The sequence below is a fragment of the Vulpes lagopus genome, chromosome 2 (assembly GCF_018345385.1).
Source record: "Vulpes lagopus strain Blue_001 chromosome 2, ASM1834538v1, whole genome shotgun sequence".
Classification (NCBI taxonomy): Eukaryota; Metazoa; Chordata; class Mammalia; order Carnivora; family Canidae; genus Vulpes; species Vulpes lagopus.
Genome location: NC_054825.1, coordinates 86,480,666 through 86,501,696, shown reverse-complemented (window position 1 = coordinate 86,501,696; position 21,031 = coordinate 86,480,666). Strand labels below are relative to the sequence as shown.

General features: G+C 37.1%; 1 protein-coding gene across 1 annotated transcript in view; it reads right to left on the bottom strand.

The window, feature by feature from the left end:
* Positions 1-5,042: 5,042 nt before the first annotated feature.
* Positions 5,043-21,031, bottom strand: part of PEX7 (peroxisomal biogenesis factor 7) — an 81,158-nt gene continuing 65,169 nt past the window's right edge. The window contains exon 10 of the mRNA XM_041745264.1: positions 5,043-5,517. Coding sequence (XP_041601198.1) covers positions 5,449-5,517 — 69 coding nt within the window. The 3' untranslated portion in view covers positions 5,043-5,448. The remainder of the gene's footprint in view (positions 5,518-21,031) is intronic.

Below are 21,031 nucleotides of genomic sequence, written 5' to 3'. Positions count from 1 at the left end.
TCAAAGATGAGCCACATCTTAGGTCTTAGGGATTCACAGGTAGAGGTGAGACAATCCATGCATGAGATGCTTATGCAACAGTGGGTTCTTGTGGCATAAACAGAAGAGCAATAAAGAGGGCAATGAAATCAGCTTTTTCCAGAGGTATCAGAGAAGACATCTTGGAGAAGGAAATATGGTTTTATTTCATTATTTTTAAGAGTAACCCATTCTCATTATAGTATGTAAAAGGAAAACAAATTTTGTAACAATAACTGAACATGTTACCTTCAGTATTCCCCACCCCTAACCCCACACCAACCCCACTTGGCAGAGGTGGCTGTTGATGCAAACCTTCAGGTTTTTCTTACGTATCTATTTATACATATTTATACTTCTTTTTAAAAAAATGTTGGGGCTGAAAAAATAAAATAAAATAAAAATGTTGGGGCTGGATCCCAGGCTCCCAAGATCATGACCTGAGCTGAAGGCAGACATTTAACTGAGCCATTCAGGCACCCCTAATTTACTATTTTAAAAACATGGGCAGCCCGAGTGGCTCAGCAGTTTAGCGCCGCCTTCAGCCCAGGGCCTGAATCCCTGGGATCGAGTCCCATGTCAGGCTCCCTGCATGGAGCCTGCTTCTCCCTCTGCCTGTGTCTCTGTCTCCCTCTCTCTCTCTGTCTCTCATGAATAAATACAATCTTTAAATAAAAATTTTAAAAAAACATATTGTGGGCTGGTTAGCCTTCATGATATCTACTTCCTTATATTCAGACCTTTGGTTAATCCCTCCTAAATTGTACCAGGGCTGGTCTGTGTGACCAATAAGACAGGGCAAAGTGATGGTGTCATTCCCTGAGATCAAGTTACAACACACTGAAGCTCCCATCTTGAATTTTCTATCAGTCAGTCTGGAGGAAGCCAGGTGCCATGTCATAGGGGACACTCAGACAACCTGTGGAGGGTCCCACATGGTGGGTATCTGAGGCCTGCTAACAATCATGAGTGACTTTGGAAGCTGATTCATTAGCCCCAGGGGAGCTTCAGATACCTGCAGACCCTGGTGACAGTCTAACTGAATCGTCATGACAAAACCTGAGCCAGAACAACTCAGCTACGCCATCTTTGGATTCCTATAGAGTTTTTTCCTTGGATTCCTATAGTTTCCTACAGAAACTCTAAAATAAGTGTTGTTTTAAGCTGCTACAGTTTGGGTGCTTGTTACACAGAAATAGATAACTATTATACATATTTATAACACTATTTTTTCATGTTTTTTTCTTTTTCTTTCATGTTTCATGTATTTTTTCACTATTATACATATTGATAACACATAGTTCTACCTTTTTCTTTTAAATGATTATTCTATAGTATAACCTTTCCTTCTTGAGACAGGCATCTAGATTTTACCAATGATGTAATGACTACTCTTCCACATTTGTTCTTACATATTCTATAAGTATTTGGGGTGGGAGCACACAGACGGAATTCTCCAGGGAATTACTGGAGTCAACCAGTAATTTAAAATCTTTACTGCCAAATAGCCTTCCAAAAAGGTATATAACAGTGCTCGTACCTTTTTTTTTTTTTTTTTTACGATTTTAGAACAAAAGAGAGCATGAGCATGGGGGTGGGTAGCAGGGTTGAGGGGGAAGGGCAGAGGGAGAGAGAGAGGGAATCTCAAGCAGTCTCCCCTCCAAGTGTAGAGCCTGCCCTGGGGCTTCATCCCACAACCCTGAGATCATGACCTTAGCCCAAATCAAGAGTTTAAACAACTGAGTTACCCAGGTACCCCAGCAGTGCTCTAGCTTTAATATTACATATTATCAATATTTTAGTGTTTGACAAACTGATAAGCAAAATATGGAATCTCATTTTAATTTGCATTTCTTTGTGGTCAATTAGACAAAGTCTAGGCACTTATTTTGAAGTGTACTAAACATTTGCATTTTTTCATCTGTTAATTATCTATTGATATCCTTTATCCATGTTTATGTTTGATCGCCTTAGTGATTTTTGAGAGCTCTTTATTAACTGTGGCTATTAAACAGTCTGTTACATATGTTGCAAATATACCTTCCAATATATCTTAGCTTTGCTAATGGTGTATTTTGCTATCTTAATTTTTGTATTGCCAATCTTTTTCTTTAGTCATTTCACATGACTTTCAAATGATGTCAAACCAATTTACAACTGAAACTAACGTTAACATTATGTGTCAACTATACTTCAATAAAAAAATAAATGAGAATTCACTGAGCCAAGAGCAGGACAATCCAGGCACGTTGGCTGCATTGAACAAAGACAGAAATGAACACCTGCATTATTTATACGGGGAGTCTGTGAGCACACCTGTGTTGTGGAGCACAAAGAAGCAAGGGTGCAGAGAGAGGAAGGGGCTAGCTCCAAAGGACCGCAGCTGCCTGATTAGTGAGCTTAAACTTTTTTTCCTATAGTCAATCCTATAAGCAGAGAAAGGTCTTACACTCAAATTGATGTAATTGGATTGCGTTTTTAGATCTGTCTCCAGCAGCTGTGTTGGGAAGGACGGCTCTGAGGGCACAAAACTAGAAAGACCCCTCATTTAGGGAGGGATCATCTGCTGGGATTGTCCACAGAAAACTTAACAATGGCTTGAACCAGAGATATGCTGGCTGGATTGAAGGGAGAAGACAGAATGAAGAAGTATTTAGGTGGTCAAAGGGATGAGGATTTAAGGGATTTGTCTTGTAGTAGAGGGGTGGGGAAAAGGGAAGGAACAGGAATGGTATTTAAGTCTTTAAGCTTGAGCACCTGGGTGGACAGTATTGGCAACAAGTGAGAAAGCATGTGCCAGAGGAGTCCATTGGTGAGCAAGATCAGTTAGTCTGATTAGAAGAAAATAAGCAGAAAGGCTATGGGAGACCTGAATGGGGGAGGCAGGAAATACAGATCTGGAAGTTTTCAGTGAATACATGGAACTAAAAAATATTTAAGTGAATTATCTCACTCAAGAAGAGGCCTGCTAAGAAATTCATGAATTCATTTTGGGAAAGGCCAAATTATAGCCACATTGGTCAGTTAAAACATGCCACAGATAGAAGAGACTGTTGTACTGTTGGCTCTCAGCTTGGATCTTTCTGGGGGTGACATACCTTGGTAGGGTCACTCCAGACTCAGGGTCAGCACCTCAGCAATTTAGACTTTGGATCCAGTCAAAGCAGATTTCACATTCCAGCTCTATGCTTATCGGCTCTGGAGCCTTCATTTCTTTGTCTGGAAAACTGGGAGGACTTCCTTGTAAGGATATTATGTAAATCAAAAGGAATAACATAGAGAAATCATCTCACATTGTGCCCAGATCACAGAAGAGGTTGCAGAGGCAGGCAGGATGAAAGCAAAGCGCTCACTAGCCCAGAGACAAATGCTGTCCAGAGGCTGCCTGGCTTGTGAACTACCAAGTATTTAAAAATCTTGGGAATTCTCTTCCAGGAGAGAATCCAGCACCTTTCCTTCTGGTTCCCCAATCCTGCTCTAGGGAACCCACTGGATAAACATTCACCCATGCTCTTTCATCCTGGGGGACTCTAAGAACCTGAGTTAAGGATTATGCAGTCAATGTCCCAAACCCCTCTAACATCCTCAATATCGAGGGGGAAAAAAATCAAGAGAGACATTAGTTTTTAAGTCACAAGTATTTGTTTCAAAAGATACATGGTAGATTATTTTAACAAAATCTCTTGCATCCTAAAAGGAAAATAAGTAAGTAGTTTTATTTCATTGTAAATGTGATCTGGGTTAGGTATGTTTTTTAAAAACCTGTTATAAATAAATTCAGCTGATATATAGAACACCACTGTGAGCCTGCTTTTACTGAGCTGCACCTGGTGTGATGCCACTAGTTCTGGAGGGAAACAAGAAACAGCTCCATCAGCCTTATCATGACTGCTCTAAGGATGTGTTTGACCTCCTGATCCTTACATTATATTCCTATATTCATGTTAAGAAAGCAGTGTCCTCTTTCTGGGGCCTCTCAAAAACAATTTGTACTGATTGGTTTAAGAACTAAAAAGAGTTGTACTTTTTCATGAGTACATTCATTTAACAAAAAAATTTTTTTAAACAAATATTTCTTGAGCACCTTCTATGCACCACGTATAGAACCAGGGCCACGCCTGGGACTAAGACAAAGCCCTTGCCTTTAGGCCTTGAGCACTGAATTGTGCACTCAAGCAGGCTTCCCATTTATGCTGCCAGGAGCAACTTTCTGGGACTTTGAGGCAGAGAAATTCAAGCCTCACTCCTACATAAAGCTTCTCTTTATGCTCCTTTTGTTCTTTTATGTGGTCTTGTTTTTGTATGTTGTAAGCTGTCAACTTTATTCTAGAACAAGTAAACAAATATGTAATGTAAATACATAACTTAGATAATATACGTATATTCTAATTTTTGTGATTACTACAAATATATTTTGCTCCTTAAAAATGTTCAAAAACTTGTTAAAAATTTAATGACAATTTTTTCCTTTTATAATATTTTACTTTAACATTATATAAAAATATAAAAGCAATACAATGTTGATGGTTTTACCAATTTTTCCCTTTCCGCCTATTTTTTTTTTTTAACAGATCATCTGCACCTAGGGAGTTTTCAAGGAAATTTAAAGAGGGTTATAGTATCACTTAGGGAGAGTTTCAAGGGTAACTGCTTGAAACTTTGTAGGACCTAAGGCTTTTTGTCCAGTGACCAGTTTTTTAAAAAACATTTGATAGTAGAGACATAGGAAGAGAGAAATATAGGGTCAAGGTTATAGCATCTAAAAAGAGCTGAATAAATGTAAAAAACGTAAGCTTTTAACTCACAGCATCCCATGTTCTTAAAACATACCACTAGTCCTTGAGATAATCTCATTCAGTCTGTGTCAAGAACATAGTAGATGCTCAGTAAGTATTGCTGAATAAATCAAATCTATATCAGAGCCCTGTCACTGAACCACAGATACCTCTGTATTATATATAGTATTGTATTCATTTATAAATATTAGAAAAAGCAACCTTACTAGGATGTCATAGAATCATAAGTAATCGAGAAATGTAGTTTATTTTAATTTTTACCAACAGCAGTGATTATATTTTACATCAAAAATGACAAATTAAAAATAAAATATGTCACTATCAATATAATCTACAGATCTTCCATATTTTAATCCATTTTACAATACAGCGATTACATTTTAATAGACATTACAAGAGGTACTATAACATCAATTATTTCTTAGGATTGTTTTAAGAAATATCGCTTATGTACCAGGCTTAAATAGTGAACCGCAGTCTTTATCAACTGCGTCAAAACTGATTTCAGGGTACATTTTCAAAAATTTGAAATCTGAATAGCACATAAAAGCATAATATCTAGGTTATGGGTAATTTATTTCCTATTAAGTAGCTCTCAGCCAGTCTCCTTTGCTTATGACTGGGGGAGTGCATCTCAAGCAGGCATAGTAAGGCAAACAGGATCATATATCTTTATTGTTTCATCCCAAGCACAATCAGCCACCTAGAAAACAAAAAGCAAGTAAGAAGAAACATAATCTACAAACATTACAGATTGGCAACAAAAGCCAAAGTCATTTAGAGTGGAAGTAGATTACCCACTGGTAAACATTTTAAATAAGAAGGTCTAATTTTCCCTTTTTTTTTTTTAGGATACACTTCAGGGATTGCTTCCAATTGATTGAAGTTGCCTGTAAGGATTTCCTGCCTCCCCACGACCTCACCCCAGAACTTCATCATCTCCTGTATGTCCCAAGATAAATGCTGGAAAAACCCACTCCTAAACTGAGAACCAAGGCACCATGCTAGATATTGTGGGGATAGAAAGGAGATAAAGTACACCTCTTGCCTTCACAGAATGGTTCATTCAAGACCTGAGGTGGAAAATGCTCTAACAGATACTCTCAGAGGAGGGGCTATCTGAAGCTAAGTGGGGTGGTATCAGAAGACTTTAAAAATGCTGTAGCATTCACCTGGCCCTCTTTAGGGGCAGGCAAGGGAGACGAGGACATTCAAGTCTGAAAAGTCATGAAAACATGAAGGGAGGAAAGTCCATGGTGCTTAGGAACTGTGTGGTAAAAAGTTGTGAGTATAGCGATGTTTCAGAGTATTATAAGAATATATAAAGTCAATTATATCTCTATATACTCTATACAGACTTTAAAAATTAAAATTAAAACATTCATTTAAAATAGTATCACTTAACAAAGTACTTAGTAACATATTCAATAAAAGACATGCAAAACAGCCACATAAAAAATGAAAACACTGCTGAGAGAAATTGAGGAGGCCTAAATAAACAAGGAAGTATGTTCATGGGTTCAATATTGTTCCAAATTTAATCCTCCCATATAATTTATAAATAATTCATGATCTCAGCAGGCTTTTTAATGAAGATGGACAAGATGACTTTTAAAGCTTATGTGAAAATTAAGAGGACCTAGAATAGCCAAAACAATCTTGAAAAAGAACAGCAAAAATGTACTTCCTAGACTACCTCACTCAAGACTTACCACAAAAACTACAGTAATTAGAACAGTGCAACATTGGCATAAGGATATACAAGAAGATTAAGGAACAGAACAGAGATCAGGAATAGACCTCACAGCTGGACAACAGCTTTACATCCAATGTACAAAAACAATTCAACAGGGAATGGGAAGTCTTTTCAACTAATGGTATTGGAACTGAATGTCCATAGGGGGGAAAAAAATGAACCTCAGCCCCAACTTCACACCATAAACAAAAATTAACTTCAGGTTAATGAACCTAAGTATAAAAGCTAAAAGTATAAAGCTTTGAGAAGAAAACATAGAATATATTATCAATCTGAAGATTAGTAAAGATTTTATAGACAGGACACAGGAAGCAATAACCACAAAAAATTGTTAGGTGCAATCAAAAATAAAACTTTTGCTCATCAAAAGACATTGTTAAGAAAATGAATAGGTAAGACACAGAGTGGGAGAAAATACTCCCAAAACAAATGCATCTGACAACATCTATCTAGAATATATATAAAGAACTACTATAGCTCCATAATAAAAAGAAAATCCAATTGAAAATGGGCAAAAGACTTTACTAATAGACAAAACAAGACATATGACAAACAAGCAGATGAAAAATAAAATGTTCAACATCATTAGGCATCAGGGAAATGCAAATAAAAGCTACAATGCGATTACCACATACACAGGAGAATGACTAAAATCAGATAGACAATATGTAGTGCAGGTATAACTTGCACACATGCCTGGTACAACCACTTGGAGAAACTGGCTGTCTCTTATGAAGTTAAACATATACCTATCTTTAAACCCAGTAATTCTACTTCTAGAGGTTTATCCAAGAAAAATGAAAATGGCTTTATGAAACAATGTATAGCAAGAATGTGTTCATAACAACTTCATTCACAATAGTACAAAACTGGAAACAACCAAAGTATCCCTTGACAAGAGAAGATAACAAATTGTAGTACATTCCTACAACGGGAATGCTGCTGAGCAACACAACAGAGGGAGCTACTGATAGGCTCAACCACGTGTACAAATCTCACAGACATTAAGTTGAGTGAAAGGAGACAGAAACAACACTCCTTACAGGGCATTCCATCATGTATGTTCTAAAACAGGCAAAACTTAATCTCAGGTTAAAAAAAAATTAGGGCAAATTTTTGTTTTGTTTTTTTCAGATGGAGGTAGAGGTGGGGATAGGGAAAGACTGGGAAGAGACAGAAGAGAATTTTGGAGGAAGATACAAATGTTCTATATTGTGATGGGAGAAGATTACACTGTGTACCTGTCTGTCAAAACATATATCTAAAATTTGTACACTTTGATGTGTGTAAATGATACCTAAACATAGTAAGAAGAATAATGACAATAATAATAATAACTGAATGGGAGCAGGACATGAGTAGAATAAGAAATAAAACAAGAACGCTGATAATTGTTGAAGCTGGGTAAAGGAAGGAAGTTCATTATCCTATTCTGTTTACTTTTGGTATGTGTGAAATTTTTCGTAATAAAAAAATACCCAAAAAATGTAGACCATGGCACGAGAGAGAGTTTGACTAAAGGTATTTGCACTCTATTTCCCACCCCTTAATGGTTACAAAGGCTCCAAGTTTCACAAAGGAACTCACAGTCTTCGTGGGCAGTCGAATTACCTGGCTATCAATGAGTGCAAGAATCACACTGAGTGATCTGAACATATTAACTGCTTATCACTAATAGCATTTTAGACCAGAATCCAAGCTAGAGAGAGCAGTAGAGACCTTTTAATAAACTTTTTAATGTAAGCATTAAATACCAGACTCTTCGAGATCGGGTTGCCACCTACTTCTTCCTCTCTTACCGTACTGGGCCCACACACGCCAGTTCCAGCCTCTTGTTCATGCCTCTGTGCTCTTGTCCTTTTCCTGATCCCCTACCCTGAGTGACCTCTCTACGCCCTACCTTTCCCTCTCCCCCTTGCCTTGTTCTGCCTGGAGATGTACCTCTCTTTTGAAGAATCTTAAGCATCACTCCCACTATGACGTCATTCACAGCACCTATACTATTCGACTATACTTATTATTGACATGTATGTCTTTGGCTCTTTGAGGGCACAGACCACGTTTTGCTAGAGCATAATAATGACTCCATATATATTAGCTTAAAGAATGTACTTTGCAGATTAAGATTGCAGAGATTAACATTTTCTCATGTTCATACTTAAGTAGCAGAGCTGGAACCAGGACCTAAATCTGTTGACTCTGTCAACCAGAAATAGTGCCTCACAAAAGGCAAACTAACATTCATTATCTGCCTAATCCTACGGTTCTAAGTTCTTATATCATGGGACACAAAGACCATTATATTAATTTACCCCTGTCTCATCTATGTAATCTTTTCAAGTGGTAGGCCTTTCCATATGTTATTTACTCAGAACTTAAATAAGTAACAAATGTCAAGGCCAATGAATCAGCAGATGTTCACAAATCTATAAAGTAATTGATAAAATCAAAAATAAAGATGAATGGATAAAGAAGACATGATATACATACACACACACACACACACACACACAATGGAATATTACTCAGCCATCAGAAAGGATGAATACCCACCATTTACATCAATGTGGATGGAACTGGAGGGTACTATGCTGAGTGAAATAAGTCAATCAGAGAAAGACAATCATCATATGATTTCACTCATATGTGGAATATAAGAAATAGCGAAGGGGACCATAAGGGAAGAGGGGAAACTGAATGGGGAAAAATCAGAAAGGAAGACAAACCATGAAAGAGTCTTAAATCTTGGAAACAAACTGAGGGTTGCTGAAGGGGAGGTAGGTGGGGGGATGGGGCAATTGAGTGACAGGACATGTGATGTGATGAGCACTGGGTTGTTTTTTTGTTTATTTGTTTGTTTGTTTGTTTTTTTTAGCACTGGGTGTTATACTGTATGTTGGCAAAACGAATTTAAATTAAAAGACATCCTAGTTGTTGTTGTTGTTGTTTTTTAAAGGGGGCAGCCCTGGTGGCTCAGCGGTTTTTGTTTTTTTTTTTTAATTTTTTATTTATTTATGATAGTCACACACACAGAGAGAGAGAGGCAGAGATACAGGCAGAGGGAGAAGCGGGCTCCATGCACCGGGAGCCCGACGTGGGATTCGATCCCGGGTCTCCAGGATCGCGCCCTGGGCCAAAGGCAGGCGCCAAACCGCTGCGCCACCCAGGGATCCCCGGCTCAGCGGTTTAGCACTGCCTTCAGCCTAGGGCCTGATCCTGGAGACCTGGGATCGAGCCCCATGTCAGGCTGCCTGCATGGAGCCTGCTTCTCCCTCTGTCTGTGTCTGTGCCTCTCTCTCTCTCTCTCTCAGTGTGTCTCTCATGAATAAATAAATAAAATCTTTTTTAAAAAATCTTTCCTTTAAAAAATAAAGAAATAAATTTTAAAAAACCTCAAATTGAAATGATATGTAATAATGAATAGTTGGTTCAAATTAATGCAAATAATATTTCTCCATTAACTAATTAATTAAACCCCAGCTAGTGCCACAAGTTTTAAAAAGCTTACAATAAAAAATAATAAGAGAAGAAAAGCACTTTACTAAACTAACAAAGAGGTGCCTGACTCTCCCTGGTAGGTGCAGTGGACCTCTTGGTAAGGAAAGATGACAGTCCTTGGCACGGGTAGGCAAGGCTCTCATTGATGACCATCTCAGTGGTCCCGGGAGGCTCTGCTTCCCACTTGATTCTGTGACTGAGAGTAAACGCAACACTTTCTCTTAATGTCCCCTACTGCGGCCCCTACTCTCCCCATCTGAGGCCAGGCTGAAAGACATAAAAAAAAAAAAAAAAAGACCTGAAAAATAAGCATTAATGAAAAGACCAAAAGATAAGTAAAGTGAATGGCATGAAAATAAGCAATCTGCTTTACAGGATGAGACTGACTCATTCTCTAGCTGGTCAAAGTGAGGAATCTTTCCTAGCTCCTCTCCTACTTCTTCACAACAAAAGCCATCTTTCCATCCCATCTCTGGGAATATCTCCTCGCTATGAAGACTCCTTGAAGGCCAGACTCAAGATCGAGAATGAGAAGAGATAATAGGGTGTCTCCTTTCTCAAGTGCTAAAGATCATCTTTCTCAGTTTCAGTCTCCTATATAAAGACTCACTTCTTTGCCCATTACCTTGCTGTCAGGAAAAACTGAAAGAAAGACTTCAATCAGCAAAAAGACTGCGAGGTGTTGTTTCAGTGAAATGTTGGCACTGTCCTAGGGCCCCACAGGGTTGGTTACCTCATTCTATAGGGGTCCATACCTTTCATAGTCTTTGACTGGATTATTTTACAACTCTGAAAGTTATAGAAAACTGATAGTAATCAAATGATTCTCATTCATTAAAGTTGCAAATGAATGCTATCCTATGGAGATGCAACTGATATCTCCCTTTGTCCCTCAGAAATAATTCCAAACATTACACTTTATTGCCCTGTGGATATTGGCTTGGCCAGTTCTGCACCTATTAGGTAAATTTACTTCAGTATTCAGTGATTACCTGTTTATGTCTGTTCTTCTGAGCTAGTTGTAAAATCTTTCATGAGTTACATAAATATTTGATACAGGTTCATGATACATCTTTGTGAAAGTCATGATCCCTATTTTGAAAATTATCCTTTAACAGAGTCACATACCAGGATATAGCTTATTGGCCTCAACACAGAAATCATTATTTCTGTGGAACATGATAACCCTTGCTTTCTCATAGGAGATAACACAGTAACAGAAAAGCTATTTCATTAAAAGACAAACATGAAATAGAAAGAATGGGCAGATAATTATGCTAGGGAAAAAAAACTGAGAATAATTGCTAAAATTGGACATGAAATTGAGCTCCTGGCAGCAAAGGTAAAAAAGGCAAACAATACTGTAAGAAACACAAATATCATGATCAATTTACCAGTTCATCAGAAGAGATCAAGTTTTTCCTAACGCTTGTCTGGCTGTAAGAGAAATATATAATAGGATTCCAATATAAAAGTCATTCAAGGACAAAAGAGGGTTTTTACAAGAGATACAAAGTCATTCTTCATATGGCTGTTTTTAAAATAAACATCTCAACCCTCAAATAAGACAGAAGTGTACTATTCAACCATAGTTTCCTGAAAGCATTTCTATAGGGTAGTGGTTCTCAAGTATTAGTGTATGTTAGGATCACCTGGAAGATGCGCAAAAACACAGAGGACGGTTCCTCATCCTCAGAATACTCTTTCTCAAAGTGGGGTCGTGGGATCAGCTTCACTGGTATCACCTAGGGCTGATGTGCAGCCCGAGATCTTCAAATCAAGTCCTCAGAGCAGATTCAGAGAGTCTATAAATGCAATATTTTGTGTGTATATACAATTGTGGGGAGGAGAGAGAGGATCAATCATTTTCTTTAGATTCTCAACCCGTGATCCCAAAAGGTTAATCCAAATCATTCCCCAGCTAGCATTATAATCACTTAGGGAACATTCTAAAATGCAACCAGAATTGAGAACCTCTGATACAGAACCTCTGATGTAGATCAATTTTCTTAACTGGGCTCTTGTCATGTGCAGGAATCTCGAGTTCTTTGGTAGTACCTTATGTGCAGGAATTTTTTGCTGTTGACTGAACATTAAAAAACTGAATGAATGAATGAATGAATGAATGAACAAAACCAAAATTTAGCAAGACTCAAATATTCTTGAAGAAGGATTCTCTTCCTTCCTTGAGGAGAAAGAAGAGGTTCATTTGCAACTAACATAATGAAAAACATCTTGGCCATATTTTCACATTTATTTAAAATCTAAGTTTCAAATCTAGTAGGTTGATACGTGATAGGAAGATAGTGAATTGGGAGGAGGACTAAGGGGGAAAAGAACATGACTGAACTATCTTTAAAGACAAACACTAGCCCTACCTGAAGCATTCCTATACCCAAAGTTTATGTAGCTTCCTGATCCTGTTCTGCATGAGGCAGGATCCAGAATGTCTACTTAAAACATGAGAGAAAACTGTATTAATCCTGTAAGCTATGGTTAAAACCAATATGTTTATTTTTTATTTGATATCTGCACCCTGTTGCATTCTAAATGGGCTTAAGTGGTTTACAGATTAATGCACAGGGCCAAATAAAATAAATACAGACTCGAGGAAAAAATGTCTGTTTTAAAGGGAATAAATGGAGCAAAAGCTTTCGGGTATCAGAGCCAAGCACATTACAACACCTGTAGAATAACTTAGGCTCTGTGCTCTTTGGTAACTAGGGAGAAAATGAGAGCATGTTGTGTAATATGGTTTCTGTTTTCTAACAACATTTTTAAAAAATTAATCCTGAATAGGATTTTCAGCAATTACATATCTTGGTCAAATCAGTATTCCTGGTTTTGTGTATAGGAAACCTTTAGTAAATACTGTTGAATGAATGAATGAATGAATGAATGAATGAATGAATGAATGAGTGTGTGAATCCATGTTTGAGCAGTGGTTTTCCTCCTCCAAAGATTTTTCTGGAGTAGAGCCTCACCATGGTAAGGAGCACCTAGTCAGGTGTGAAGTCCAATATTCCTCTGCACTACAAAGCTATCTAAAATAGTTCATATATATACATGTATATTTATAGTCATCCATTTACTTAACAAATCCTGATTGAGCATGTCCTCTGTCAGAAGCATGCCAAGGACACTACAGTAAACACGATGGTCCTGATCTCTGATTCCACAGACCTGGAGTCTGGCAAAGAAATGGATAAATAGACACTGACAATGCAGAGAAATAGGGACAAGGATGGAAGAATTATAGAGTCTAGTAGAAACAGGGAAGGGGTCACTATAACCAAATGTGAGGAAAGTGGATGTATTCAGGAAGAAATACCATCTAAGTTGTGGCTTCAAGGACATGTGTGCCTCTCCCAGATAGCATTTGGTGTTACTATTGTTTGTGGGGTGCGGAAAAACTAGAGAGAAGGAAAGTGTTCTGGGCAGGAGAATAAATAAGAATAAATGATGAACTAGAAAGTTCTAGCATTAAGACAAGTAAATTGCATTGAAACTCCTCTGATGAAACTCTTAATCTCTGGAGACAGGCTTCTTTCTGACTGCCATCTAGGGTTTCTTGAGAGCTGGCTGCCAAGGCCTACCTTATTTGACCCTCTCCCCAGACGGTGAGTATGCATGTGTCTATCACAGAGTGGGAACCTACAGGCTCTACCTCCTTTGCCCGAGGAGAGTCAAGTGGAAAAATGTATCCTTTAACCTGCAAGACTCCACAGTAGTACATATCATCCCTATGTTCTCTGAATTCCTTTTTTTTTTTTTTTAAGATTTTTATTTATTCATGAGACACACACACACACACACACACACACAGAGAGAGAGAGAGAGAGGCAGAGACACAGTCAGAGGGAGAAGCAGGCTCCATGCAGGGAGCCTGATGAGGGACTCAATCCCGGGACTCCAGGATCACGTTCTGCACCAAAGGCAGGCACTAAACCGCTGAGCCACCCAGGGATCCCCTCTGAATTCCCTTTAATTCGACATCAAAATACATATCTTTTCCTTAAAACTCAGAATTAAAGCTACCAACATTATAGGAAAAATGGTTTGTCACAATATTATATTTCTTCACTTAATGTAAAACTCCAAGACAGAATCTTCTTCATTACTATTTTTTAAATCTTCTATCTTATAGGTAGCAAACAGTAACTAAACTCAGAGGATAAAATTCCATGTAAGTTCTATTTTCAGTTCTTTCATTTTCATTTTTTTTAAATTATTTATTTTAAGATTTTATTTATTTATTCATAAGAGAGAGAGAGAGAGAGAGAGAGAGAGAGAGGCAGAGGGAAAAGCAGGCTCCATGCAGGGCACTTGACGTGGGACTCAATCCTGGGTCTCCAGAATCACGCCCTAGGCTGAACGTGGCGCTAAACTGCTGAGCCACTGGGGCTGCCCTCATTTTCACTTTTAAGAACAAAATAAGTATTTCTACGTTTTAAGAAAAAGAACATTAATGAGAAATGTTAATTTCTCGCTACATCAATTCTTTAAAATATAATGAAGGCTTCTTGAAAAATAATAGAAATTTCTTATCCCTCTCAATTTTGTGGACAATTGCTTTTGCCCTTAGGAAACTTGTTCAATTTACTGTAATTATCTGTGTGACATATGGCCTTTTTAGCAAAAATGAACAAGAGGAACAGGCAGAAGGATGAAGAGAGAATGAAAGAAATCCCTAACAGTCATTTCTAAATTTGGAAAAAGCAGCCCAATTATTATGTCGCAATGTGTTAAATTATGGGCTAAAGAAAGAACGTGTTTTACCTACTCAACCAACTTATAGTAGGAAGTGACTACAGAGAAGAACATGGCTTATTATGTTAATGATTATGGAGTTTAAGTAAAAGTAAGGAAAGAGTTGGCTGATATGCTAAAAAAAAAATCCTTTTCTTTCTTTCTTTCTTTCTTTCTTTCTTTCTTTCTTTCTTTCTTTCCTTATTTAGTACATATTTATCAGGTAGTTTGAATTAATCTACTATGTACCTTGTGGCACAGAGCTGGCATTCCAATATTTACTGAAGCAAGAAAGAAAAGGAGAGAAGAAAGAGAAAAACTTGTGGACTCTTAAAGGGAGAAATACTTTGTACTGGGGGAAGTGGGGAAGAGTGAGGGAAACAGTGGCAAACACATAAAGACAATAAATAACAAAATATAATTGGTATGTAACCAAGGGATTATATAGGATGGTGGGAAATAAAATTAGAAAGCAATACAGATTATAGTGAATCTTGAAAGCAACATTAAAAATTTAGACTTGGGGTACCCCGGTGGCTCAGTCAGTTAAGTATCTGACTCTTGATTTCAGCTCAGGTCATGATCTTGAGGTCAAGGTACTGAGTCCTGCCTCAGGGTCCCTGCTCAAAGGGGAGTCTGCTTGGGATTCTCTCCCTCTCCTTCTGTCCGTCCTGCTCCTTCTCTGTCTCTCAAATAAATAAAATTTTTAAAAAATAAAGGCCCTTAACATAAATATATAAGTCCTTTATCTAGAATCCTGCACATTTTAAATTTTCATTCCTCTGTGTATCACACACAAATGTACACACACGCACCCACAGTTGCTGCCATGCAAATGCAATTTTTCCCATTTTATTTTCCAACTTGATTACTGACATCTTCATGCTATTCATTTTTGTACATTAATTTTTACTGATCTTATTGAACTCATTATTTTTAATAAGTTTAAAGCTGATGTTCTGGATTATAATGTTGACGATCATATGGAGTTTATATGAATAACTATGTCAATATTTCAACCCTTTAAAGATATTTCTAGCTCATTTTGTTTTCTTCTATTACTAATTGGCTACACCTTTTAGAACCATGTGGATTACCCTAGTGAAGATGGGAATTCTCATCTTGTTCCTACCTTTAACAAAGCCACTGATATATTTCAGGTCACAGGCTAACAAAATCAGATTTGCATTATATGGAAAGCTCTCCCCAGAGGCAGCACTGAGAATCAGTGGAATGATGAAAACAACTTAGAGATCAGTTAGGAGATAACTGCAGCAACCATGGCAGAGATACTAATAAATACTTATCTAAGGCAGTGGAGCTAGAAGGAAATGGTCCAGATTTCAGAGAAACTGGTGAGGAGAAATTTATAAACTTGATGTCCACTTGAATTTTGGGAGACAAGAAAACTAGGATGACTTCTCAGGTCGGGTCCATTATGCAATCAATTGAGCAGGTAGGAATACCAGAGGAAAAGTAAGACATCTATTGCAACCACAAAGCAAATGCAATTGGATAAATGGGACAAGCATCATTAACATATAATTAAGTGAACTGGACATTAAAGGATGTCTACTTTTGTCAGGATGGTAAGGAAGAAACTGGAGATGAAGACATTTGGCAAAGTGGTAGGGAAGATGAGGTTAGCATGCTTAGCATTAAAGCAATAGGATAAGAAGAATTTTCTTTTTAAAAGTCTAAACTATATAGCTAAAGAAGAAGGAAGTCTGGAAAAGGCTAACTTGGTTTTCAGGAGTTTCCTGGTGACCTTTTTGGGCTTAACTTCAAATGAATGATCAAAGGGAGAGAGATACAAGGGAGTAAAAAGAGAATGTTGATTCTGAGAGAGTAAAAGCAACAGGTAAACCTACTAACTCTTAATGTCTAATAATGGAAGAAAAGCTAAATTTCCTGGCAGCGAGATAGGACAGTGAGGGAAAGTAAGTTTTGAAAATAGAGAACAGAACTGCCTGAAGATCTGAAGCACAGTGTACATCTGAGGAAGCAAAGATCTGAATGAGGAAGCCACTGAGAAAATCAGGAACTCACTAGAAAGGGGAGAAACAGAAATAGAACATCAACATTGTGAGGTGATAGGGATGGAAGAAGATACCCATTCTTGTCTAATTTTATAATTAGGTAACAAGTAAGGTCAAACGTCCAATGTTAAAGATACTGTGGAAAGCTGAAAAAAGCTGTTGTGGAGAATGCACTAGAAAATCAAAACAGGGCAGCCCTGGTGGCGCAGCGGTTTAGCGCTGCCCGCAGCCCAGGGCGTGATCCTGGAGACCCTGGATCGAGTCCCATGTCAGGCTCTCTGCGTGGAGCCTGCTTCTCCCTCTGCCTGTGTCTCTGCCTCTCTCTCTCTCTCTCTCTCTCTCTGTCTCTATAAATAAATAAATAAATAAATAAATAAATAAATAAATAAATAAATAAATAAAATCTTTAAAAAAAAAAAGAAAGAAAATCAAAACAATGTCAAACTAAGTTGAATAGGATCAAGAATACAGATGAAGTTTTTGTGAAAAAGTAATTTGTAGTATACCAAGTCAGCATTTTTGCTTGGTTTCTCAGAAGCAATAACAATGAGTAAGAAAGTGAGTGGTTCAGTATTGAGAGCCAAGGCAGCAGAGACTAAGGTGTCAGTAATTCTAGAAACTCTCATTGCAAGGGTTGTCCATGAAGCACAGCGGGTAGTAGACACAGGTTAACACATCCACCTTAGGGACACATCAAGATCCTATCAAGATCCTATCAAGCTGGGCCTGGGCATGTTTTACAGCTAGGGGAAAAACAGGCCCTTATTATATAATTTTAAGCTAAAAATCACACAATCATGAAAGCATCGAAGAGGAAACAACAGAGACTAATGCCTGAGGACACTGGATGCTTCTGGCACATGTTCTTTTCGACTCTAAAGCTAGTCTTTGACAGATGCTGAAAATACCACCTCAGATAAAATGTGAAGAAGACTTAGTTATCTTCACTACCAATAATGCTAGTCTTTTTTTAAAACTGAATTTTCCAACTTCATACTGAGAATTGCAAAATATATTTTTTTTAAAATGTATTTATTTATTCATGAGACACACACACACACACACAGAGAGAGAGAGAGAGAGAGAAGCAGAGACACAGGCAGAGGAAGAAGCAGGCTCCCGGCAGGGAGCCCAATGCGGGACTTGATCTCAGATCCCAGGATCATGTCCTGAGCCGAAGGCAGCTGCTCACCGCTAAGCCTCCCAGGCATCCCTTGCAAAATATTTTTATCCACAGTCAGTCTGTAAAGCTGGTGTAGATACACCAGCTAAAATTGTGGGAACAGAGATTTGAATCACAACATGAGCTGAATTTTTAAATGATGCCTAATTTTTAAAAATTTCTTTATAATTTTATGTTTTGTTTTGTTTTGTTTTGTTTTGGTTTTTATTTATGATAGGCACACAGTGAGAGAGAGAGAGAGGCAGAGACATAGGCAGAGGGAGAAGCAGGCTCCATGCACCGGGAGCCTGATGTGGGATTCGATCCCGAGTCTCCAGGATCGCGCCCTGGGCCAAAGGCAGGCGCCAAACCACTGCGCCACCCAGGGATCCCTAATTTTATGTTTTTAATTGAGGTTAAGTGTCATATAACATTACATTAGCTTTAGGAATATAATGTAATGTTTCAGTATACATATATATTGCCAATAACTTTTTTATGAAAATGTCAACAAAGTCAAAGTTACTTTTAAAAACACATCTATACAACTGGTTTAAATCATAACCAAATCTAAGCATCTTCCACTGAAACAAAAGGAAAATATACAAATATATATGTACATTTCTATTTTATATATTGAAAAATATATATACAAATATATATAATGTACAAAATTTCTATTTTGTATATTAAAAAATCTTTATAAAGTGCATATATGTTCCTATCATGGATAATCTAGGATATTCACTCATTAAAGATAATGTTACCAAGAATTTTAAGAGTCTAAGATAGAATTACAAATGTAATATAACCACAACTATGAAAAATATACAAACATATGGAAAATAACCAGTAGTTTTGGGACGGATGAGGGGCAAGATGTGGAAGGAAGCATGAGAGAACTTTCTGCGATTCTGGTAAAGTTCTGTATCTTAACCTGAATGGTGGTTACACAGGATTGGTCATTTCTTGATAACTTATTGAGCTGTTCACTTAAAATATGTGCATTTTCCAACAAGGATGTTCCACTTCAAATAAAAACTTCTAAAAAACAGACTGAAGAGAAAGATATTAATATGGTATGACAGGGATCCTTTCTAAAGTGGCAGGACCATGTATAATATTTTCTCTTCTGAATGTAATTTCCCAATTTCACCATGAGAAAAAAGATCAACTTTATTAAACATATAGAGATTATTTTTTGGAATGAACTAATAATGTCTACTTTAAAGAGATTAAAAAGAGAAATAAATGTTTCCTAAAAGGAATATGTAACGATATGTAAACCTATACCCAGATTATAAATACTAAACTAAGTATCAATGAGCTTTCAAAGGAACAGAGTTGATATTGCAGAGAACAAAGTAAGGAATTCTAAAAATATATTAATACAGAAAATTCCAATTATACAAATGGGTATATTATAGGTCCAGAAACTCAGGCCTAAAAACAGAAAAAGGGTATCCAATTTAGAAATAATAAGGATAAGAGAGAAAAGAGAAAATGCCATGGCTGTATAAATCATGATCAGAAGGAAAAAAAATCAAAGAAAATTTTTCTGAACTGAGAGCTAACTTCAGCCTGGTTAACAAGAGAGGGCATAGAGCATTTCTCAGCAATTATCCTCAAAGAATGACCCTAGATACTTATTTGTCAAGTTTTAAACCTTTAAAGACAAGATCTTACGTCTGTCAAGAAGAAAGGAGGTATAATATAAGAACGCTTTGGATCTCATTTTTCAGATCTCAAGAAAGAAGAAGCTAAAAAAGAAAAAGGAATTATAAATACAAGAACTCAGATAAATCACTTTTAAGAGAATATATTAAGACACAAAGACTTAAAGTAACATCAGCAAAGTCTCATAAGCTGTTAAGATCACAAGAGACAACAAGTTTTTGAAAACAGATGGAAGGGTACATTTAAAAAGGTGAGAGGAAGATATTTTCTAGGAGAATAAAATATGAACAAAGGGTGAAAATAACATGTAATCAGTAAACTTGACCACATATGGTGAGAATAAAGGATAAATATGTCAAAAATAATTTAAACTACCAACTATATCAACAAAAGGTTAATGTGATAGATTTTAAATGGTTAAAAATTCTTTGCAGCTACCCCCATCAAGAAGTGGAATCTATTTTTCTCACTCTGTGAATCTAAGCTGACCTCATGACTTGCTTTGCAACAGATGGACTGCTGTGTAAACTTCTAAGTCCTGGAGACGCCTGGCAGCTTTTACCCTTGCCCTGTCGGAAATCTGCAACTGCTAAGTAAAGAAGCCTGGGCTCATCTGGAGACACATGACTCAAGAAGACATCCGGCATAGATACGTCAGTGAGGCCATCTTAGACCACCTAGCTCTAGCTAAGTCACCAGATGACTGGAGTCACATGAAGGACCCCAGGTGAGGCCAACAGAACTGCTTGGATGAGCCCAGCCCAAATTGCTGACTCACAGAATTGTAAGCAAAGAAAAATGTTTAAGCCATTAAGTTGTGGGAGAGTTTGTTAGCAATAATACCTGAGATAAAGTAAGTGAGAGAAAAATAGGGACATGCATCAAGAACTTGATTTGTATCTCTCTACAAGGAAGTTTAATGCTACTTGGCAAAAAAATTAATACTACAAACAAATCAAATGTTTATGTTAAAATGTGTTCATGCTACATATGTAAAGAAAAACATTGGTTGAGGTCATCATCTTAGTTTGAAAAACAGTTTTTAAAGATAAATTTATAGGGAGAAGAGACAAACTCATCACTGAAAATATTATATGGAAAGTAATTAGATCCTAAATCTTAGGAGTTAGCCTCTTCTTTGAATCCCAAATCCAATAGGTAACAAAGTCTGGACCAAGTGAGTTTCTCAAAGTTTGTCAAATATCTACCAAATTTAATCTATCTTTTAATTTGGATGTTTAGACCATTTAAATTTTTTTTCTTAAAAAAAATAAAAAAAAAAAATAAAAATAAATATTTTTTTTCTTTTCCTTTTCTTTTTTCTTCCTTTCTTTCT